The sequence below is a fragment of the Panthera tigris genome, chromosome A1, assembly GCF_018350195.1.
Source record: "Panthera tigris isolate Pti1 chromosome A1, P.tigris_Pti1_mat1.1, whole genome shotgun sequence".
In the NCBI taxonomy this organism is placed as follows: Eukaryota; Metazoa; Chordata; class Mammalia; order Carnivora; family Felidae; genus Panthera; species Panthera tigris.
In genome coordinates, this window is record NC_056660.1 from 152,277,764 (window position 1) to 152,300,935 (window position 23,172).

Consider the following 23,172-nt stretch of genomic DNA (forward strand, 5'->3'; position numbering starts at 1 on the left):
CTCAAGAAATCTCCTTGTGAAACTGAAGCTACAATGTTATTATCTATGGAAAGAAAAAGGACTTATATATGAATGATAAGTTTATAATGGGTATCTTCTTTCTCACTTTGCTTCTTATTTAATATTTCTGTTATCTGAGGGGTGGCATGAATAGCACTGGCTATGGAGTCAGAACATCTGAACCAGAAGAGAAGGCTTCTCTTTTCCATATATGTGCATATATCCAACCCCCAGATTTCTTAGAGCGTCTGTGAAGCTTAAATAAGATAATGTATATGCCAGAATTGACATATACTAGAAGTTCAATAAATATTAGTTAGCTCTAAAGCTCTGCTCTTGGAACCATTACCAAATCTCATGAAAAAAAAAAAAAAAAGCAAAACAAATTTGTGTTGGGCACTTAGGTATCTGTCTTGAAAATGGAAAGCATTGTTTTATATTATTGTATTTACATAACAGGTGGATATTATAGGCTTAGTTTGGACTTTGCTTCCCCAGTCAGTATATGCAATTCAGTTGAACCAGCTCTCTTAATAAGGAACTTGTGTAGAAAATAAATAGTACAGGTAAATTAATGTATTGAATTTCCTTCTCTATTTCTGTCAGGTTAATAAAAACCTCTTTTAAATTTGGACTTACTCCTGAAGCCAAGACTACACTGTGTTAAGTAACTTGAAAATAAATTAAAAAAAAACAAAATAAAACAAATAAATTTGGACTTCCTAAAATTGGCAAACTGCAGATAATTAGGAGGACACTTGCAGTCTGTATTATCTGGGGAGCCTGACTCCATTAACAAAGAACCCCTAAATCTTACTTCCTTAAGATAATAAGAGTTTATTTTTTTCTTCCTTCAGAAGCCCTACATCCATGGTCCTTGTGGGGTCTTAGGGACACCTCTTGTCCAACTGGCGTCTCAGCCACCCACTTCTTTCCTTCTTGACTCTGTCCTGGTTCTTGGGAGTCCTCACTAGTCACCCAGCACATGGAGAAAAAAGGAATGTGGAATGTTTTGTGGGAAGCTGATGCAGACTGTTAGGAACATACTTCACTTCCCATGTGTTACTGTTGGCCAGAATTTAGTCACATGCTCTACCTAATTGCTAGGAGATGAGGAAAGGCTAGGAGATGCCAAGTTCAGCAGAGTGTCTAGGACAAAAAGGAAATGGGGTTTGGTGAAGTATTTTTTTTTTTTTTTTGCCAGATGATTGTAACATGCCATGAACAGAGTTCTGAATTGAAAAGTTTCAGTCTTTGCAAATAGAAATAAGATTATTTTTCCTGCTCCTTTCTTTTTTCACCTTACTGGATTTTCTTTCTTTTAGGTAATGGTTAATGAATCTCTTTTGTCTGATGACCCTGATTCATATGTGACATTGACAGTTGTCCGGTCCCTAGGAGGAAAAGGAGCTGTTCGACTTCAGTGGACCATAGATGAGACAGCTAAAAATGATCTCAGGCCTTTGAATGGGACGCTTCTTTTTGATGAGGTATCGTCAGCATCAGGACTCCTGTAGTTTTTTTCAAACTTGTGTTTGTTTTTTTCCCATAGTACTGCTTATGAATTCGTATGATAGTATATACTATGTGTGGAATTTATTTGAAATCATAGGCACTTTGGAGGAAAATCACACACATACCTGATGTCTAAAATCTAACTTAATTTCAGACACTGCCTCCATCCCTCAACGTTTCCTCTCCTGATTGAGGGTAAAACCCATCAATCAAGCTGGACATCTGGGAGTTATCCCCATTTCCACCCATTCTGTAACTCTTATTTGATCCCAAGTCTCGTCAATGTTTAGACAGTTTAGAGATTATGTTAATTTTCCCCCTTCTTTCCAAGTAAAAACTTACATGGGATTTTTGGTCAGAGCTAATTTTTATATAGTAATTTTTCTAGAAGCAACTCATAATTCTAAGGTACAAAAAGACACTGAAAAAATACTTATGGGCATAAACATTATTCTGCTAATGAGAACACTCAAAATTTGGCTTTTATCAATCCAGAAAATTTATTATTCTTCTCATTTGATATAGACAGAGTCTGAAAAGACCATTGTGTTGCACACGCTTCATGATACTGTGTTGGAGGAGGACAGGCGTTTTACCATTCACTTGATACCAATTGATGAAGTAGAAATATCTCCAGTGAAAGGTAAGAGAAATTCACGTTTGGAAATTAGAAAGTAGATACTCAGGAAAATATAACCAAATAATGAAGAGTTACAAAGTTAGGTTTTATAATTACTAAAATGTTTGCTGAAACATAAGCTAACCCACTTGTATGACAGCCAAAGAGTTTTTAAAAGTGAAATTCTAATACCTGATTGGTATTGGAATTGGTAAAGTTATATATCAAAGATTTTACAGTACTTAGCTCTGTGATTTTTTAAAAGATGTTTGTTGTTGTGATGTTTGTAAAGTAAAATATGGAAGCTTCCTAAAACGTCCATGAATAGGAGACTGGTTAAATATGACAGAGTACCATATAAGTATTCAAAAGAATATAGCTGAAAAAGCTTTAATTACATTAAACATTAAAAACACTTAGTTACGTGGATAATTGCTGTGTTATAGCAGGCTTCATAACATGTTCAGAGTTATCCCATTTTTTCACGTGCATGTTATAAGTGTGTTTGGAATTACTTACTTGAAATGTTGATAGTGTGATTTGATTACCTATATTTTCTACACATTTATAATTGTCACATATGGCTTTTATAATAAAATATTATTTTAAAACTTAGCATATTATGTCTGTTTCAGGCTAGCTATGTCTATTTTCATCTGAAAGTGATTACTTCAATATTTTGACATTTCAGAAACAGGCATCGTAATTCTCATTTGTCTATGGTCCTTATGAAAATTTGTTTCCTATCTGAAGAGAAAGGGTTAATGGTCCTAAAATGGTTGCATTGTGGTACAGACAATAATAACCATAAAAAAATGGCCCAGCAACTTTGATATGAAAGCTTAGTGACATACGTGCCCTTTTTTAACATCAGTAGCTCCATCCTATGGAGTTGGTCTGTGGCCGAAAAAGCAGAATTCCAGGCCAAAGAGATTCTCAAAATTGTAGAGAATATCACTGTATGTACTTAAGGTAGTTCTTTTCTCATTTTTCTCTAGAGTACTTTCCAACAAACCTCTGAGGGAATCATATGATTATACCATATTCTTCCATACATCTTAAGTTAGCTCAGTTGTCTACATCACATTGGATGTCAGACTGATGTCATATAGACTAACTAGACATAAGACTAAGAATATACCTGTGGTTCAGGATGAATAATTTATTAATCTAAAAAATATATTTCGAATTGTGGCATACTTGGACATGACGGACCACTCTTAGTTTTATTAATCCATTGCCAAAGAAAGTGAGAGTATAGTTACTCAGTCCTTTGTTTCATAAAACCCTAATATTAGCTTCTGGAAACACTTTCCTTCAAGTTAGTGCTAAATTATAATATGAATACTCATATTACTTGTTATAATTTTTTTTTCTATTATTTAACTCGCTTTTTATAAATGCTTGTAAGCAAATAGCAGAGTCAGAAAATTAAAACTAAAAAACCACCCCAAGAATTCTTACTTTTGCCACATAGCCAGTTTTAGTGAACTGCAAAATGGTCATTGCGGAAGTAAATTAATGCAAATGGTGGAAGAGTACTCTCTTATTAGGAGAGTGATAGTGGAATTATTGCCCACTTTCTCCTGCACCCTTTCATTAAAATATGATTTGGGGCAAGTTTTTTGCCTCACTGTCTTGAGTGCCTCAATGCGCTTAAATAATTTCGTTGGGAAAATGAGGATAAATGAGGATAATGTTAGCACCTAGTTCATATGATTCCCATGACCATTGACTCACAGGATTAGTATATATGTAAAGTGCTGAGAATTTTGCCAGGCATATAATAAGTGAATACATATGTTTGTTTCATTCATGTTATGTATCATCTTCAACTCAGGTAGTGCATCAATAATCATTCGGGGAGATAAGGGAACATCAGGAGAAGTTGGGATTGCTCCATCATCTAAGCATGTCCTCATCGGGGAACCCTCAGGAAAATACAATGGTACTGCTATCATCAGGTATGGGCTTCATGCTTTTTCTTTGCTTAGGTCGAGATTTTGAACTTTTATTTAGAATCCTTAGCATTTTTATGTAAGTGCATTGTTTTCATCACATACATATTCTTCAGGCATCATCATTTTATATGTTAGTAACATCCTATGGAAAGTAGAAAAAAGTTTTGCTAAAAATTAAAGACCTATCCTGACCTATCTTGAAGTTAGATGATGAAGAATATTTAGGAAAAGTTTCTTCAACAGATATGTATTGATCATACGGTTGCATATTCATGAATCTTGACATCTAATGATCATGAGTGCTACTTGGGTGATTTGCACAACCTACGACAAGGAAAGTACCTTCACTTAACATCAGGAGATCTGATGCTTTCACCCTGTTCTGTCACACACCGTGTCAAATAAGAGAGTTACTTCCTGTCTGTAAGCTTGTGTCTTAGCTACAAGATCATTCCTTTGAAAATCCTCTGGATCAAACATTTTATGATTCTAAGTGTTCTAAAATTAGGCCCTATATGTAATTAGGGCCTATTAAAGTAGTATGATCATAGACAGTTTTCTTTATTACAAATTTTCTCATGAAGAGAGGGACAGCTATCAATGAAAAAACCGAATTTGGGTTAATACTTTATCTTTTTCATAGTTTTCCTCTAGTGTTCTTTGTATCAAGTGCTGTTTTTTAAGAGAACTGTGGTAAACTATTCATATTTTGCCCCTTGTGTATTACATGAAAAGTCTATAAATACTTTCTTTTAAATCCCTTTAAAAGAATACAGGTTTTGTCTGTATTGTTGTTGAAAGACACAGAAAATATTTAGGAAATATATTTAGGAAAAATTACTTCAACAAAATTGTACTGATTATACCTTTGTATATTATAGCCTCGTTCGTGGTTCAGCAATTTGGGGGGAGGTCACTGTGTACTGGAGGATATTCCCTCCTTCTGTGGGAGAATTTGCTGAAATATCAGGGAAACTGACATTGCGAGATGGACAGTCTGCAGCAGTTGTAATAATACAGGTATCAATATTACTCGTTTCTGTTATTCCCTATGTTCTGTGTGTGTGGCGGGGTGGGGTGGTTGGGGGTTGTTGATATCCCTGAGTTTGTTGTTGTTGTTTACGTGATAGGCATTTTTCTTTAAATGTTATAGATCCTACTGATAACGTCTCTTTCTGTCCTTCTCTAGGCTTTGAATGATGACATTCCTGAGGAGAAGAGCTTCTATGAGTTTCAGCTCACTGGGGTCAGTGAGGGGGGGATACTAAGTGAATCCCGCAGCACTGCTGGTATCACAGTGGTGGCCAGTGACTTTCCCTATGGCCGATTCTCCTTTTCACATGAGCAACTTCGAGTGTCAGAGGAAGCCAAAAGGGTAGAGTGTAAAATGCTTAAAATCTTAAATACCATTTTTAGTTTCTATTTTTTTGTGAGTGAGTGATTTTTTTTGGCAAGCTTGATTAAGCTTTAATTTAAATATTAAGAGTTAATGTAACAAGTTATAGTGTGAGTGATCTTGACAAAGTATTTCCTTGTTCATTTTCCATAGTTTTCACAAACTAATTTGTTAATATCATTATTTTAACATATAATTTATAAACTTTTATATATTTATTTGCAATCTTAACCCTGATGAACATAGAAAATTAGTTAGAAATGATAAAAATTAAGTATTGTCTGGTAGATAAAACATCCAAATTAAATAAAAACTGTTTCTTGCATAGGTGAACATCACAGTCACCCGTTCAGGTGGATCATTGGGTCCTGTGAGACTCTGGTATGAGACCATGAGTGGGACAGCAGAGGCAGGCTTGGATTTTATCCCTGCGGTGGGGGAGCTGCTCTTTGAAGCAGAGGAGATGGCAAAAAGTGTGCCGATTGAAATACTTGATGATGGTCTTCCAGAAGGCCCAGAGGAATTTTCTCTAGTAATTACAAAGGTGGAACTCCTGGGAAGGTAAAGAAAATTGGGAAAAAGCAAACAAAAAAAGAGAGAGGGAGAAGAATATTTGTTGTGGGGATTAATACTGAATTTGTTCTTTTTCAGATTTATGTGACAGTGGGACAGGACATAGAAGGGAAATTATGATAAAGGATGTTAATTATGCAGTGTTCTAAAGTATTATTTTTCCCCTAAAGTTGAAAGTATGTTGTTTTTCTTGTGAGAATTCACTCTGGGTAGTCAGGGAATTGAACATGGCATGGGCTTGTAATTGGTAACCTCTATCTCTACACCTGTGAAAGGACTGAGTGAGAGATTTCTTTCCTTGGTATCTCTGAAGGCCGTGTTATCTTCTGTGGGGGAAGGAGGTGGTTGCTTGCCCATCAGCAGTTTCTAACTGGGGAAAAATTTGAGTCAAAGATAGTTGTTAGCTGTGCACCAGGATTTTATTGAAGATTAAGAATTAACCATACTGAGCCTGTCTCACTCCCTGATTTGGTGGGAGCAGACTTGATGAACAAGGACAGAAACTCCTTACGCATTCTGTAGTATCCCAGGGAGTACGTCTGCTCTGACAGACTACACAAAACCTGCAACTAGAATAATGTTTGCATTTATGTAAGTTTTTTTAATGTTTATTTATTTATCTTGAGAGAGAGAGATTGAATCCCAAGCAGGCTCTGCGCTGTCAGCACAGCCCGGCGTGGGGCTTGAACTCACAAACCCTGAGATCATGACCTGAACTGAAATCAAGTCAGGTGCTCAATGGACTGAGCCTCCCAGGCGCCCCTACATTTATGAGTCTCAAAGGAATTTTTCTTGTGCATGAATATGTTTTTGCATCTGTTATATGCATGCCATGCTTTAAAAGCTGTTTCCAGCTAAAATCTTTCACTGTGTGACTTAGGTAGAGTGTATATCATTCCACTTGGAAAAAAATAACTGTGGATTTGTGTACACTTCAAGCCTTAAATTTCCCAGAAATGATTCTGTGTCTGGCAATGGTAATTAATTTTTTTTTACTGGAAAAATAACTTTATTTTCTTCAGGGGTGTGGACAGATGTCTAATATCAGAACCCAAGGAATTGCTTCCTGGTGCTAGCAGCCTTCATGACTTTGAACCTGTTGAGTGCAAGTCTGGCTCAGGGGCTGGCATGCACCCACTGTGACATTGTCACTGATCTGGACATCCCTAAAGCATGGGGAGAGATGCACAGACAAGTTCTTAAAGCATTTCTCAAAGTAGTTCTACTCTTGAATGTGGTGGAGGGAGGCTCAGTGGATGACAGTGGTCCTCTGCTTCTTCATCTTGGTCACCACACCAGACAGAATCTGCCCTTGGATGGAGAAATTACCAGGAAAGGGGCATTTTTGTCAAATAGGTGCCTTCAATGGCCTCCTTGGGCATCTTGAAGCCCAGACCAATGTTTTTGCAGTATCACAGGAGCGTCTCCTTGCCAGTTTATCCAAGCAGGACCCTCTTCTTACTTTGAAAGTGGTTACATGCTTTTGGTAGGCATCCTTAGTCTGAATGTCCACCATCTTCCTGGCCATTTGAAAAAAGGAAAACCGACAATGGGAATGAATTTTAGCTTACATTAAATGTGTTAAAATTTGAGCTGCTCGCTGTTTTCATTAAGTAAGTGAAATTTAGCCAAATTAACTCATTAAGTGTGGAGATAACATCTGTGCTATTGGCTAACTATGACTTGGCCTTAAAAAGCAATTCCTGCTTAAGTTTAATTCTGAGAAAACCAAGTTTTTCCTTCTAGGTGAATTTCTAGGTTTCCTTTGATTTGAAAAAGCAAAGTTGTATGATCTCATTTTGCCTAGTTGCTAGAAAATTTACTTCTTTGGGATTAAGGGAATCAGGTCATCTACAGTCCATCTCAGACAACTGTTAACATTGACTCTTATTTAATAGTTTAATCCCCAGTTTTCTAATGTTGCCTTACAAATAATCTTATTAATCAGCTTTCAACCTTTTGAAACTATGTAGCATAAAAACACCAGGCAAATAGAATTTGAGAATTGAAGAAAAGACTGAAATGGTTTTGTGACATTTTTTAGCTTCAGGAATTAAAGTGATATAAAACTCTGGAGGTCACAACTTTTCTTCATGGGGAAAAACATCAATCAAAAAAAAAAAAAAAGGTGACTTCCTCAGCAGAAATATGTCATTAGCCAAGTGAACTACCATGTGTATTAAAGAATAGAGGTATTGATTGCAGTTGGTGTCCACAGAGATATTTTCTTATAGCTTGAAATTTCTTTAGTGGCATGACACCCTTTTTTTCCTTAAAGTAACCCTTTCAGGGATACCTGGGTGGCTCAGTCAGTCGAGTGTCCAATTTCGGCTCAGGTCATGATCTCTCAGTCTGTGAGTTCGAGCCCTGTGTCGGGCTCTGTGCTAATAGCTCAGAGCCTAGAGCCTGCTTCGGATTCTGTATCTCCTTCTTTCTCTGCCCCTCCCTGCTCGTGCTCTGTCTCTCTCTCTCTCAAAAATGAATAAACATTAAAAAAAAGTTAAGGTCACCCTTTTAGGGGAACCTGGGTGCCTCAGTCAGTTAAGCGTCCAACTCTTGATTTTGGCTCAGGTCATTATCTCACAGTCTGTGGCAATGAGCCCCATGTTCAGCTCTGCAGTCTCATTGGGCCCTGTGCTGATAGCACAGAGCATGCTTGAGATTCTCTCTCTTCCTCTCTCTCTGTTCCTCCTCGCGTACAAATGCACTCGCTTGTTCTCTCTTTTTCAAAATGTAAATAAACATAAAAAAATTTTAAAGTAACCCTTTCATCCTGACACTGTGACTGTGGCCCAGCTGGTTTCCTGTCTCAGAGTGCACTACAGTTTCATGTACATCCTCTTCCTTGGTCCATCACTGTTGGATGAGTTTATCAATGCATTCGTCACCCAGAGGTTCATTTTACCACTTTTCCCCAATTTCCCAATAGTCTTTTTCTCATTTAATAACTTTATATTGGTTTAGGTTTCATGCAGGCAGTGATAATTGGGAGCAGCACAGAAGTCTGTTTCAGGCATCATTTCAGGAAAAAGAAATATTTTAGTGTTGGGATCTTTAAAAATATAAGAACACTTAATAGGACTAAGTTATAGGAGCTAAGAGGACATTTCAATGAACAATTATTTACTCCTTTTCTTTTATTATTTTTTTTATGACTTCGCAAGCGGGTATGATTTTACCATTCAAGAAAATGGACTTCAGATAGATCAACCTCCTGAAATAGGAAACATCTCCATTATTCGAATCATAATAATGAAAAATGATAATGTAGAGGGTGTCATTGAATTTGACCCAAGATACACTGCCTTTGAAGGTAAGTTTTCAGTCATCTTATAAATTTGCCGCAACTTTTTTTTTTCAAAAAGGTTTTTTAAATTTATTTATTGAGAGAGAGAGAGAGAGAGAGAGAGAGAGAGAGATAGACAGACGATGGGAGTAGAGGAAGGGCAGAGAGAGAGAATTCCCAAGCAGGCCCCACCCTGTCAGCATAGAACCTGAGTGGGGCTCAGTCTCATGAACTGGGAGATCCATGACCTGAGCCAAAATCAAGAATTAGATGCTTAATCGACTGAGCCACCCAGGTGCCCCTACATGTACACCTTTATATGTATTTACATATATTTATATATTTTATTTGTAAAATATATTTTGAGTTATCTTTGGGCAGTATGAACCTTACTTGTGTGTGGCAAAGCTGAATGGTAAGGAACGAGGCTTTAGAAAACCCATTGAACCTTAGGATTATTGCAATGTTTAGATTTCAGTCATCTTCATAAAGTATCTTTCTCATTTATGAAATCATTTCCTCTCTGATTAGAAATCAGTGAATATTCAGTTTCTAATAAATAATCAGCTTTGAAATGACCGTTTTACTGGACTGCAGATACAATGCAGGTGGTATCTGGGCACCTACTCGTACTTTCTTGTGACAGTTCCTAACAGCAGCCACCTACTGTTGTCTGTTCCCCACCCCCCTAGAAGCAGAATGCATGATCTATGGCTGTAATCCCTCCTGGGGAAAAAGGGGCTGCTTTTTTATTTTATTTAAAGGTAGAATATGAACATGCCTTTCAAAATTAACATGTTATCTTCTTGCTGCAATTAACTTTTTGACTTCATTGCCTCCATCAAATTCATTGGTTATGTACCCATTTTTAAAGCTCATCAGAAATCATTTTGCAATTGATTAATATCGACTTTACGGATATGGAAGACATCACTATTTTGTGAACTTCAGTCTACAGTTAATAAAAGTCATGCTTTAGTTTTATACCAAGAAATAAATAAATCACTTAGAATTTTTTTTGTGTTCAGTGATTTCTGTTTGATTTGTTGTCTTTGGAGCAATGCATATTTATAACTACAGTGTAAATTCAGTATTATTTAGCTATAGCTAATATGAACTGTTGGCTAATGTAAACATAGCTAGTGTAAACTATTAATTGACATTTTAATTTACAGAGGTTGGCATAGCTTAAGAGGAAGTAAATTTTTGAAAAGAATTTCTAAGTTGAAATTAAACTTTGAGGATACATTTTCACATTCTCAAATATATTTCATTGGAACTCAAGAAGTAATAGAATTATATTTATATGTGGACTTCTAAAACATTCATATGATATAATTAACATTAAACACAGTTATTTATATTACATAGACTTCAACTAAATGTAGCAGCAGTCCAGAATACTTTCCTTTGAGTACACATATTTTAAGGGTTTTTCATGTTCATCTAGCATTGTCTAAGGGTTTTTCATGTTCATCTAGCATTGTCTTGGAAAGCAAGCATCATTTATTTGTATGTAGCACACAGAGGAAGAATTCCTGTGCTAATGATTAAATAGGTTATTTCAATTCTAACTTGCACTGCTCACTATAATTTTTAACTTATGACAAACTGCATTTCTCATAAAAAATGTCTTGAAATTTTCACTAATATTTTTTAAAGTGATAAATGAACTATGGAAACATTGAGGGCTTGCACAATTGTACTGTTATATTGCTGTGTTTAATTTGACTGAGTCTTAAAAAGATAGTGGTTTTGTCTGGCATACCAGTTAATTACATATTCCTGCCACAGTGGAGGAGGATGTTGGAGTGATTATGATTCCAGTGGTGAGGCTGCAGGGGACTTATGGCCGTGTGACTGCTGATTTCATCTCTCGGAGTTCCTCTACAGTTCCTGCCGGTGTGGATTATATACTGCATGGCAGTTCAATCACCTTTCAGCATGGACAGAATTTAAGTTTTATAAATGTCTCCATCATTGATGATAATGAAAGGTAATACTACTTAGTAATGTTGGAAATACTTTGGGCATATGTAAAGCAGGATTTTTGTGTTCCAGTCTTTACCTATGTTTTGCACTGATAACAGGATTTTAGGTTATACATGTGCCAATTGAGAAACTCATGAGAAACTTTTATGGGGGCTGGGGTAGGGAAGAAGGGATCAGGAGACCATTAGGATTGTCTTTGTCATTTTTTGCATATAGAGGGAAACAATAAATTTTTGTTCTTTTAGATTTGAAAAGTCTAATCAGAATGTAGAAGCATCCTGCAATTCACTTCCTTAATAATGCATTAAGCAATTCAAAAGAGAGGAAGAACGTCTAATAACTATTGCAGGTTATGTAATATTGAAGTTGATCATTCATGCTTTTAGCTAAGCACCCTCTTCGTACCACTGGTGTATGAATGCTGTGCCTTGAATATGTATGACCAATTTGGAAAATGACTAGTTATTTGGGTTTTAGAAGCATTTTAATATGTTTAAACTCAGAATTGCTCCTTCTTGCTATGCAGTGAATTTGCAGAGCCCATTGAAATTTTGCTCATTGGAGCGACTGGAGGAGCGGTCCTTGGGCGCCACCTAGTGAGCAGAATCACAATTGCCAAGAGTGACCCTCCGTTTGGCGTTATAAGATTTCTTAATGAAAGCAACATTTCTGTTCCTAATCCCCATTCCACAATGATTTTATCCTTGCTGCTGGAGCGGGCTGGAGGACTCTTGGGAGAGATTCAGGTAGAGTTCTTCTTCCCATGGTTTGAAAAATGATAGCTTGAGTATGGAGCTGGATTTTCTTACTATTCGAATATATCCATTTATGTATATGCAATAATATTTATTAATTACCTAATAGGGGTAAAGTGGCTTCCAGGTCATATAAGTCCATAAAAATGTATGAGACAAGCTGTCATCAGAATCTCTCGAGAGCAAGTTAGAAATAAAATGAAGAATTCTTATAAAACGCATTAGTTCAAGTACTTGTTGAGTGCTTTCCATGTTCCAGGTCCTCTTCTGGGCACTGAGAATACACTGGTGACCTAGACAGACCTCGTCTCTGTTCTCTTAGAGTTTTCAGAGCAATAAACAAAAAGAAAATTATGTGATAGCACTTAAGTGCTCTGCAGGGATGTAAAATTGAGAAACACAATCGTGAGTTACCTCTAGATTGACTACTACTCTAGAGTTAGAGTTGTTGACTACTCTAGATTAGATGGTGACGTGATATTTAAGCTGAACACTGGATGCTGAGAAAGAGATGGTCACGTAATTGTTAGAGGGATGAGCATTTGGGCAGAAGGAATAAGTGTGTATCTACAAGCCTGGCATGTTTGAGGTACGGAGAGTTCCATGTGGTAGCGGGCTTGGGTGGTCGGGGGTAGCAGCACAAGGTAGATCAGAGAGGTCGAGAGGTGTTTGATCACAGCGACCCTCCTTAGCCAGACTAAAGAGCATTCTAAGTGCAAACAGGATACCATTAGAGAGTTTGAAGTGGGGGAATGGTGTTGATGTCCCTGGATTGCCATTTTTAAGTAGCTCCCTTTTGACTGTTCTAAGGAGAATGAAATGTCAAGAAGCCAGAGTAGAAGCAGGGAGGTTAGTTAGGAGGCTCTTGCCCTGTGTCGTCCAGGGTCAAGATGACAGTGGCTCAGACAGGTGGAGATGGGATGGTGAGGAGTGAATAGATATTGAGTATGTTTTGGAGAAAACACTAGACTAGTGGAGGCTGAGGGAAGGCGGAATGAAGAATAACTGCTGCAATTTCAGTTGAGCGGCTGGTTAAATTGTAGTGCTGTTTACTGAGATGCAGAAGCTTGGCAGAAAACCAAGAGTTCTGTTTTGGCCATGTTAATTGGAGATTGATACCGGATGTCCCAGTGCAGGGTCGGGCAGGCAGGGGCATGTGTAAGTATGGGTTGCGGTTGTGGGGAGGGGAGAAGCTGCTGACGTGTGGAGGCATTTAAAACTGTGTGGCCTAAGGTGCGTAGATAGGGACGTGAAGGAGACAGCCTGAGGTCCCCAGCTGCCAGCAGTGAACTCTCTGAGGAAGGAGAGCCAGCTAAGAAACCTGAGATGTAGAGGCGGAGGAAAACTGGGAAGGTATGTATCATGGAGGCCACTGAAGACAGGATGCAGCATTGCCAGAAAGAGGCAGTGGTCAGCTGCATGCCCAGTGCTGCGGAAAGAGGAAAGAAGCAAAGAGAAATTCCCAATTTTCTTTCCTTGCAGATATGAAAAGTATATGAGTTTATATTATAGAAATATTTAAAAAGGCATTTAGAATATAATTTTGTTTTTTATAACAATTTAAGAAAAGTTGTGTTTGTTTTACACTAGGAATTTATTTAGGTGTATTTAAAAGAAGTTACACACCCATAAGATTTTTCACATAGTTTTATTATCTTATTCAAATGGGTTTTGGTTGACAGAACCTGTGCATACAGCAAAACAGTGTTGTATTCATACTATTTAAATTTTTATTTCTCTAAAATGTATATTTAAAATACATGCTTTTATATTTTTGTTATCCTGTGGTGATGACAAATGACCAAGTATTCATACTTTTCTTTACTTAGTAAGCATATACATTGTTATCCCTGAAAACTTATATCCTGCAATTAGGTAGTTTATATTTGCAAATATTAGTATTTTTATTTTTTTAACTTTTAATTAAAGAATTGTTTTTCAATGTTTAGTTTTGAAAGACAGAGAGAGACAGAGACAGAGTGTGAGCAGGGCAGGGGCAGAGAGAGAGAGGGAAATAGAATCCTAAGCAGGCTCCTGGCCCTGAATTGTCAACACAGAGCCCTGCATGGGGCTTGAACTCAAGAGCCATGAGATCATGACCAGAGCCGAAGTTGGACATGTAACTGATTGAGCCACCCAGATGCCCCTCAAATATTAGTATTTTTTAAAAGACATGAGGAATTTGCTGGAGATATCATAGAATAATTTTCATATATAGATATATTTGTTTCTAATACTACATATCCTGCAAAGTAATTCTTTGCTTAAAATTGATTATCTCTGGGGCACCTGGTTGGCTTAGTCAGTAGATTGTGCCATTCTTGATCTCAGGGTTGTGAGTTTGAGCTCCTCCTTGAGTGTAGAGATTACTTTTTAAAAAATTTTAAAATAAAGAAATAAATTAAAAAATTGAAATTGATCATCTCTATTAAAAACACAATATCCTTCAGGTGAACTGGGAGATATTAGGACCCAATTCTCAAGAAGCTTTACCACCACAGAACAGAGACATTGCAGACCCAGTGAGTGGATTCTTCTATTTTGGAGAGGGAGAAGGTGGTGTGAGAACCATCACTCTGACAATCTATCCTCATGAAGACATTGAAGTTGAAGAGATTTTCATTATTAAACTTGAACTTGTGAAAGGAGAAGCTAAATTAGACTCCAGATCTAAAGATATTACTATAACAGTAAGTCCAACTTTATTTTTCCCACAGAATTTTGGATTTAATGAATTTATCAAAAAATGCATTTTATATTTGTTGAAACTCCATGGGCTTAAGATGTATCGAAAGTCATAAAACCAGATGAAGTCAGAATAATTCCTATGGACCAGACTTTCTGGTTATTATATTAATTCATTATATAGCTTGATTACTGGTAGTTACTTTTTAAGTGGCCTTCATGTAGTGTGATAAATACTTATTTTGCTCCCTGAGAAAATTTGGTGTTTTGGAAATATTTTTGCACTTTTAGACAGGAGCTGTTTGTTACATCATCCTAAACATTGGGTATCCTTGCTGTGAAAGTACATAAAAGTTATTAACTCAGTCACAAGGCAGATTGTGGGGAGAAAGAATGGTTATTTGTTCAATTAGCGCAATGATGTGTTGCATCAACTCTGAATTTAGTGTATTTTATATGAATGAACCATTTAGTCCATTAGGGGTAGAAGGTGCTGGGGACCACGGCTACTGTGAAAATGATCTAGAGAGATATTCTTTTTTTTTTTTTTAAGCTTAGAAAATAGTCTGGGGTCTGTATCAGTCAGACTTCTCCAGAAAAACAAAGAGAGAGAAAGATTGACTTAAAAAAAATGGCTCACACGTTTGTGAAGGTTGACAAGTCCAAAGTCCATAGAGCAGGCTGGTAGGAAGGTTATGAAAGACTTGCAGTCGTGATCTTGAGTTTGAATTTTGTGGGACAGGTTGGCAGAATGGAAAATCAAGCAGGATTCCTAAATTGCAGTGTTGAGGCAGAATTCCTTTTCTTCTGGGAAGCTCTAGTGTTTGCTCTAAAAGCCTTCAGCTGATTGCAGGAGGCCCACTCACAATATCAAGGGTAATCTCTTTCACTCAAGTCAACCAATTGTAAATATTAATCACATCTACAAAATACTTTCACAACAAAATATAGGCTAGTGTTTGACTGAACAATTAGACCTGGTAAAGTGAAGCAAACATGAGGCAAATCAAATCAAATTCAGGCATTGAAGTACCATCCTTCTGAGACTCTACAAATTACAGTTTTCCAGACACTCCCATTACCCTTGGGGAATAAGAACCTACTTGTTTTAGATAACAATCAGTGTACTGAAGAAGCTTTTGAAAAATCAGGTAGCTAGGCAGATTATATTCAAGACTTATTTCTGTGTTTCTTTCGTTTCTTCAGCTTATCTGCATATTGATATGTTAGGTACTGTAATTTCATCTGTAGTTGTTATATTATTCATTCTGCTATCTTTTTCTGTTTTTAGATACAGAAGTTTGGCGATCCAAATGGGGTTGTTCAGTTTGCTCCTGAGTCTTTATCTGAGAAGACCTATTCAGAGCCGTCGGCTCTGGAAGGGCCCCTGATCATTACTTTCTTTGTCAAAAGAGTCAAGGGCATTTTTGGAGAAATTATGGTACTATTTTTCATTTGATTTTTAAATAGTGTGACAATTTGCCTAACAAACGTGATTGTGAAGAACAGAGAAACTGTATGTTATGGTAAAAATTTTAGAAGTAACATGAGTTTCAGAGAAGCCGAGAAGGTTCATTTCAGCACCTTTGGGTTCTTCAGCCAACATCAACCTCTAGCTGTTTCTCTAAACCCAGCTATACTTAGATTGAAAAGATCTTTCTCACACTTAGTCATGAAGGGTGTGACTGAATTATTTTGTATTTTCTTATTTGCTCTGATGTTTAACTTTTCCTACTTAAGTCCCTCAATGAGTTTTGTAAATTGCTTAATCTGTTCTTTAGAGCTTTATTTCTCAGTATAATTTTCTCATTTACCAACTGATTTTTAAGAGGTTGCATTTGCATGTATATTGACATAGACTGTTTGGGGATGCTCTTGTAAATCATCGGGATGTTTGTCTAACAGATCAAGGTTGTTTGTTTGCTAGCAGAACATACTTTGCAGTTTCTTTATGAACTTAACTCTTTTCACATATTGGAGATTAACTGGTACTTCCTCAGTGGAAACTTTATGGTTAGGGGTACAAAAATTCTTGGAAAAGAATTTGTAATTCTTGAAATCTTGTAGATATTCCCTTTTTGTTAAAAGTGAACCCAAACAAATTCCAGTATGAAGCATCAGATTCTCTACTCGCTTTTTATCTTCAAGTATTGTCTGTGATTCAAATGCCTATCAAATACATATTCAGAACTCTAGAATGTATTTATGGAACTGCCATTCCAAAGTTAACTTTGCTTTGCTTTATCTCTTCAAATCATGTTATTATTTTAGAAGTGAAATGAGATTTTGTAATCTTGTCCTGCAAATTGCATACAATAGTCTGAAAGAGTTCATATACTTTCATGATGCTAATGTCATTCTTCCATACTTTCTAAACTGACTATTTGGAGAGTCTGGCTTTGACTATGATGCTGCACAATTCAGAGTTAGTTTTTGTATATTATGGGGGGAAATATAAAGGCTTTTGATTCAATATACTGAATTATGTGACTTCGTTGGATTATTTCCTTTTATTTTAGGTTTACTGGGAAATAAGCAGTGTGTTTGACATTACTGGAGACTTTCTTTCTACAAAAGGATTTTTCACTATTGCTGATGGAGAGAGTGAAGTGAGATTTGATGTTCATTTGCTGCCAGATGATATACCTGAGATTGAAGAAGATTATGTGATCCGGCTTGTTTCTGTAGAGGGAGGAGCAGAACTGGATCCAGAGAAATGCATCACACAGTTCTCTGTTTCTGCAAATGATGACCCACATGGAGTATTTGCTCTGTATTCAGATTACCAGTCAATCCTTGTAGGGCAAAACCTTAGTAGATTCATCCAAATTAATGTAACCCGGCTTGCTGGAACATTTGGAGACGTGGCTGTTGGTTTTCGGATCTCTTCTGACCAAAAGGAGCAGCTAGTTGTTAGTGAAAATTCAGAGAGGCAGCTGGTGGTCAAAGACGGTGCCAGATATAAAGTGGACCTGGTGCCAGTGAGGAGTCAGGTTTGTAGCATTTCTTCAGTTTCCTGACCGTTTCAAGGAGAGGCCTGGCTTATCTCGTTTTCAGCTTAAAATCTTACTGAGATATTTAAATATAACCATAAAAAAATGCCATAAAAATGCATAATAATTATTGGATGAGACATGTGCAGTTTATAAATGAATTTAGTATATTCCCATTTGGTAATAACGTATTTTTGTTTAAATGCATCTGACACTTAATGCAGTACTTATTTCTAACATTCCTGTAGTTCTTTGGGAAATTGACTCGATGCCCTGACCCTGTTGTATTAATTTCTAGCCTCCATTTCCTGTTTCTGAAAATTTTCCAGACTGGAATAAAGACTGCAAAGCTGGGGAAGTGGGAGATGGATGAACTTGACCAGAATATGATTGTATTAAGTCTCACTGACAAATTAGAAGAGTTTTTAAAAAAATACAGTGTGCCTAAATTATGTAACAAAACATTTTCTTATACCTATCTATGTAATATCACCTTGTGAATGCATTCAAGTTTTAATTTCTGTTAATGAACACCAGGGGACATTCCTTTAGCTTTTCTAGGAATAGCTTCCTATTATTTTATAGTGAGATTTCATTTGACAGTAAGACCTGCCACAGTGAAGATTTGATTATTCTGTTATTTTACTAAGCCATATGGATAGTACAAAACTATTCTCAGACTATGTGTAGGAAATCCAAAATAAGTGATATATATTACAGGGACTAAAAGCCTTGATCTGCCTAACTCCTAGATTGTCTCTTGTAGTGCATGGTACCTGGAACATTTTGAAGGGTGTTAGTCTTCTTTTCCTTTCACTTGAAAAGATGAATGGTATACAGTTGACCCTTGAGCAACCTGAGTTGAGCTGTGCGGGTTCACTTACATGTGGATGTGTTGCAGCAAATATAGTACAGCACTGTAAATGTATTTTCCCTTATGATTTTCTTAAGAACATTTTCTTCTCTCCAGCTTGCTTTATTGCAAGAATACAGTAGTAATATGTGAAAACTTATCAAATATGTGTTAATTGACTATTCATGTTATCAGTAAGGCTTCTAGTCAACAGTAGGCCATCAGTAGTTAAGTTTTGGAGAATCAAAAGTTATATGCATATTTTCTTCTTCTAACTAATATCCCAGTCTTCAAAGAGCAATGCATTATATCTAGAGCATAAGGGAAAAAGGAGACCACTGAAAAAATCTTAACCCTCAATTTCTGCACATGCCCCACCATAACGGCCCAGCCAGTGAACTGTGTGGAGGAAGGGTGCACCCCTAGAAGAGAGGTGGGAGGCACATGCTTCAAGTGAGGACACTGATTTATTTCTGTTTCCTTAGCACTTGATCTATGAGTCATATTCAGTGAGTGTCACTTTGAAAAAATGAAGATTGATTGCATGATTGAAGCATCTGTTATCCTCATGTTACATAACATTTGAAACTACTAGGGTACATATTTTGCACATTTGGAGGACCGTGGTGTATGTTTAAGTACATTATATTTAAAAGAAGAACAGACTCCACAAAAATGGTTATTTTTGCATTCAATAAAGATGTACAGAGTTTTTAGTAATAGTCCAGATTATGAGATGACTTGGAGGCTTATCCATTATCAACAACTATGTTTCTGTGGGAAAATGCTTTGTAAATTTAAAAAAAATCCATTTTAGAGTAACATTAATTTTTAAATTCAGAATTTCCCTTTTTTAGTTAGATTTGAAAACTTTAAAACTTTGTAATCTAATACATTTTATTAGTAATTTTTATTTATCCAAAATATTCGGATGATCAGTACACCTACATCATTGTCCGTTTTGAGTAAATCTCATTAGCATAGTAATTATCACTCGATGGAGAAGAAGAAAGTGAGTTTTAGATGCTGACTGTTCACCAGTGCGCTCTTTTATTCCTGTGGTACATGATTCCATTACTAATGTGACTTCTGTGATTGTTATCATTCTTGAGGCATTTGGACACACATGGAAGATTTGCAAATTTGTGTTTTTACACTCGATCACTCTTCACCCCATAGTCTTTGTACTTGTGATTTGTTTTATGACCTGAGGGAAAAGACATATATTGATGAAACTGTATGCAAGGACCGTGAGATGTTGTGCTAATGACTCCTGTCAAATGTCAGTATTTTTCTCTGAAAATTATTTTTTATACTACTAAAGAAGTCATTGATACTGATTGTTTATAGGTCTTCTTATCCCTGGGCTCTAATTTCACCTTGCAACTGCTGACTGTGATGCTTGTCAGTGGGCCTTTCTACGGCATGCCAAAAATTCTCCAGGAAGCAAAATCCACTGTCCTTCCTGTCCCTGAGAAAGCCGCCAATTCTCAGGTAATGAGTCCAGGGTGTGTAACCGTCGTTGAACCACTAGAGGGCAGCTTTCACAGGAAGGATTAAAAAGATTCTTAGACCTAAAATTGCTCAAGATTCATTATTTCCTTAAATCAGTATCAAAGTAGATGCACTGATTATAGATGCATTGTATGAAAGTAATTTGCCAATTTTTGGCATTTTCCTTTTTGGAGATTTAGAAAGTTTGTGTCTCACAGAATGTGAATATAAGGATTTTTAAAATAACCGTCACCTAGAATAAAAATTTCCAGGTTTTTGTTGTTGTTGTTAGTGAATATTTCATATTGAGATATTTTATGCTAAATAATTAAAATTAGAACAAAACATCAGTTAATATTTCAGACTTTTTCATTTACTCATTGTGAATATTTTTCTTTCATTTTGAGAGCCTTTTTTATTGTGCCACGTTTGTGATGTTGGAGATAAATCGTGATAGGATCCTGTGACTTGGTTGTCCCTGCATATTTGAATCTTCTACAGGAGTTCAGTGTGGGAAAGAGTGTTTCCTAATCACTTTGTAAATTCACAGGAGAACAAAGAATAACTTGAGGGCTTTAATTCCTATGTAGGCAGATTCTGTCAGTATACGAGCAAGGCAGAGGCTGTTGTCTCTGGTTCATGGTAATGTGTGTATTTGTTAGACGGTTCCTGGGTGGCTCAGTCAGTTAAGTGTCCGACTTCAGGTCAGGTCATGATCCCATAGCTTGTGTGTTCAAGCCCTACATCACGCTCTGTGCTGACAGCTCAAAGACTGGCACCTGCTTTGGATTCTGTGTCTCCCTCTCTCTCTGCCCCTCCCCTGCTTGCTCTTTGTCTCTCTCTCTCTTGATCTCAAAAATAAATAAATATTAAAAAAAAAGAAGTCTGGAATATTGAAGAAAAATAAAATGGGGCAAATGAGTCTTAATATAGAACTGTCAATCATATGGTATCCCAATTTATTGGTATTGGGACCAAAAGAGGTAAACTGAGTTATCCAAATCACAGTGTGAAGCCAGGAATCTGGTTTTATTTTTACTTATTGGCCAGAAATTATTTCATCTATAAATCATTTTTAAGTCCCAGAGTTTCCTGAAAAGGTTACCCTTAAAACAAGATCTTACTTGATATGGATGAAAAAGATGATTATTTTAAAAAAATCTTTGGAGGTTTCTGGTCCTCAAAAAAATATTAAATTGAGTCAAAGAGCTGGAAAGAATCTTAATAGAAAATCTAGTGTATGGTGCTCATTTTACAAATGAAGAATTTATCATTATATCTTGGAAAGAAGTCAGATTTCAGTTCTAGATAAACCAGATTCTATAAAAACCCATAAACAAATCATTAAAATTTTTAATCTTTTGCTTTCATTTTTAACAAATTACATTTGTCTTTTTTGGGTCTTGTAAATTCAGAGGATTATATTTTGATTTAAAAAAAAGTATAAACTATCATTGGAGTTACAAAATTGAATAAATTTCCAAATCTCAGATGTCATTTTATTTTTTTTATTTTATTTTTTTAATGTTTATTTATTTTTTGAGACAGAGAGAGACAGAGCATGAATGAGGGAGGGTCAGAGAGAGAGGGAGACACAGAATCTGAAGCAGGCTCCAGGCTCTGAGCTGTCAGCACAGAGCCCGACGCGGGGCTCGAACTCACGGACTGTGAGATCATGACCTGAGCCGAAGTCGGCCGCTTAACCGACTGAGCCACCCAGGCGCCCCTCAGATGTCATTTCTTGAGCATTACTCTTGAATTGAATATTTTCAAAACAAGAAAATAGATTGTATAAACAAAGAGAAAGTTGACTTATAACTGACTGTTTAGAAAACAGGAATGTTTAGAAAGAAATAAAATATTCTAAGCATGTTTTTTCTCAGGTTGGTTTTGAATCTACTGCTTTTCCACTCACGGACGTCACTGCGGGAACAAGCCACGTTGTGATTTCTAGGAGAGGCACATATGGCTCTCTCGTGGTTGCCTGGGTGGCTGGATATGCTCCTGGGTTAGAAATCCCCGAATTCATTGTTGTTGGCAATATGACCCCAAAATTAGGTGAGTTGTAGCTTTTCTAAGATCTGCCCTATAGGACATGGAGATGTGTAATTGGCCACTCATTTTCTTGGACTGTCGTTACTCTGGATAATGAGCTGTGTTTTGTTTTTGTTTTTTGCTTCTTAATGTTTATGTTTTAAAGAGAGAGAGCAAGCTGGGGAGGGGCAGAGAGGGGTGGGTAGGGGGGAGGGCAGAGGACCCAAAGCAGGCTCCATGCTTGCAGCAGAGACCCTGATGTGGAGCTCAAACTCATGAACCACGAGATCATGACCTGAGCCACCCAGGCACCCCTTGTTTTTTTTTAATGTTTATTTATCGATTTTGAGACAGAAAGCAAGCAGAGGAGGGGCAGAGAGGGAGAGAGAGAATCCCAAGCAGGCTCCGTGCTATCAGTGTGGAGCCTGACCTGGCTCCACCACACAAACCACGAGATCATGACCTGAGCTGAAACCAAGAGTTGGACACTCAACTGACTGAGCCACCCCAGCGCCCTGAACCATTTTTCTTTTCTTTTTATTTTTCTTTTTTTAAGTTTATTCATTTATTTTGAGAGAGAGACAGTGTGGGTAAGGAAGTGGCAGAGAGAGAGAGAGAGAGAGAGAGAGAGAGGGAGAGAGACACTCCCAATCAGGCACTGCACTGTCAGTGGGGTTCAAACTCACAAACCCTGAGATAATTAATGACCTGTGCTTAAGTCGGATGCTTAACTGACTGAGCCTCCCAGGTGCCCCACCATTTGTTTTCTAATACACTGCTTTCATATTTGAGTGATCAGAGTTGGTAAAAATGAGAAACTTTATTCAATCAAAATAAAAACTTCATACCTCACCTGGAAATAGTGGTCACTAAGCAGATGATTCTGTCGATATATTAGTTTATTAAAAGTAGTTCTAAAAACTTAATGTGCCTGTATAATATTAAAAAAAGGTAGAACTTTGTATTCATTTATGTGTTCACCTGAATATTTCTCACAATAGAGTGGCTGTTGCTTC

The 23,172-nt window shown here is 36.8% G+C and overlaps 1 protein-coding gene and 1 pseudogene across 1 annotated transcript in view; one reads left to right on the plus strand and one right to left on the minus strand.

Annotated features, from left to right (window-relative positions):
* Positions 1 to 23,172, plus strand: part of ADGRV1 (adhesion G protein-coupled receptor V1) — a 556,489-nt gene that overhangs the window by 176,972 nt on the left and 356,345 nt on the right. The window contains exons 61-74 of the mRNA XM_042956620.1: positions 1,326 to 1,490; positions 2,041 to 2,158; positions 3,975 to 4,098; positions 4,977 to 5,115; positions 5,285 to 5,470; positions 5,820 to 6,052; positions 9,229 to 9,377; positions 11,145 to 11,346; positions 11,869 to 12,088; positions 14,548 to 14,787; positions 16,074 to 16,223; positions 17,302 to 17,775; positions 19,979 to 20,122; positions 22,006 to 22,180. Coding sequence (XP_042812554.1) covers positions 1,326 to 1,490; positions 2,041 to 2,158; positions 3,975 to 4,098; positions 4,977 to 5,115; positions 5,285 to 5,470; positions 5,820 to 6,052; positions 9,229 to 9,377; positions 11,145 to 11,346; positions 11,869 to 12,088; positions 14,548 to 14,787; positions 16,074 to 16,223; positions 17,302 to 17,775; positions 19,979 to 20,122; positions 22,006 to 22,180 — 2,719 coding nt within the window. The remainder of the gene's footprint in view (positions 1 to 1,325; positions 1,491 to 2,040; positions 2,159 to 3,974; positions 4,099 to 4,976; positions 5,116 to 5,284; positions 5,471 to 5,819; positions 6,053 to 9,228; positions 9,378 to 11,144; positions 11,347 to 11,868; positions 12,089 to 14,547; positions 14,788 to 16,073; positions 16,224 to 17,301; positions 17,776 to 19,978; positions 20,123 to 22,005; positions 22,181 to 23,172) is intronic.
* LOC102959848 lies at positions 7,109 to 7,580 on the minus strand (annotated as a pseudogene).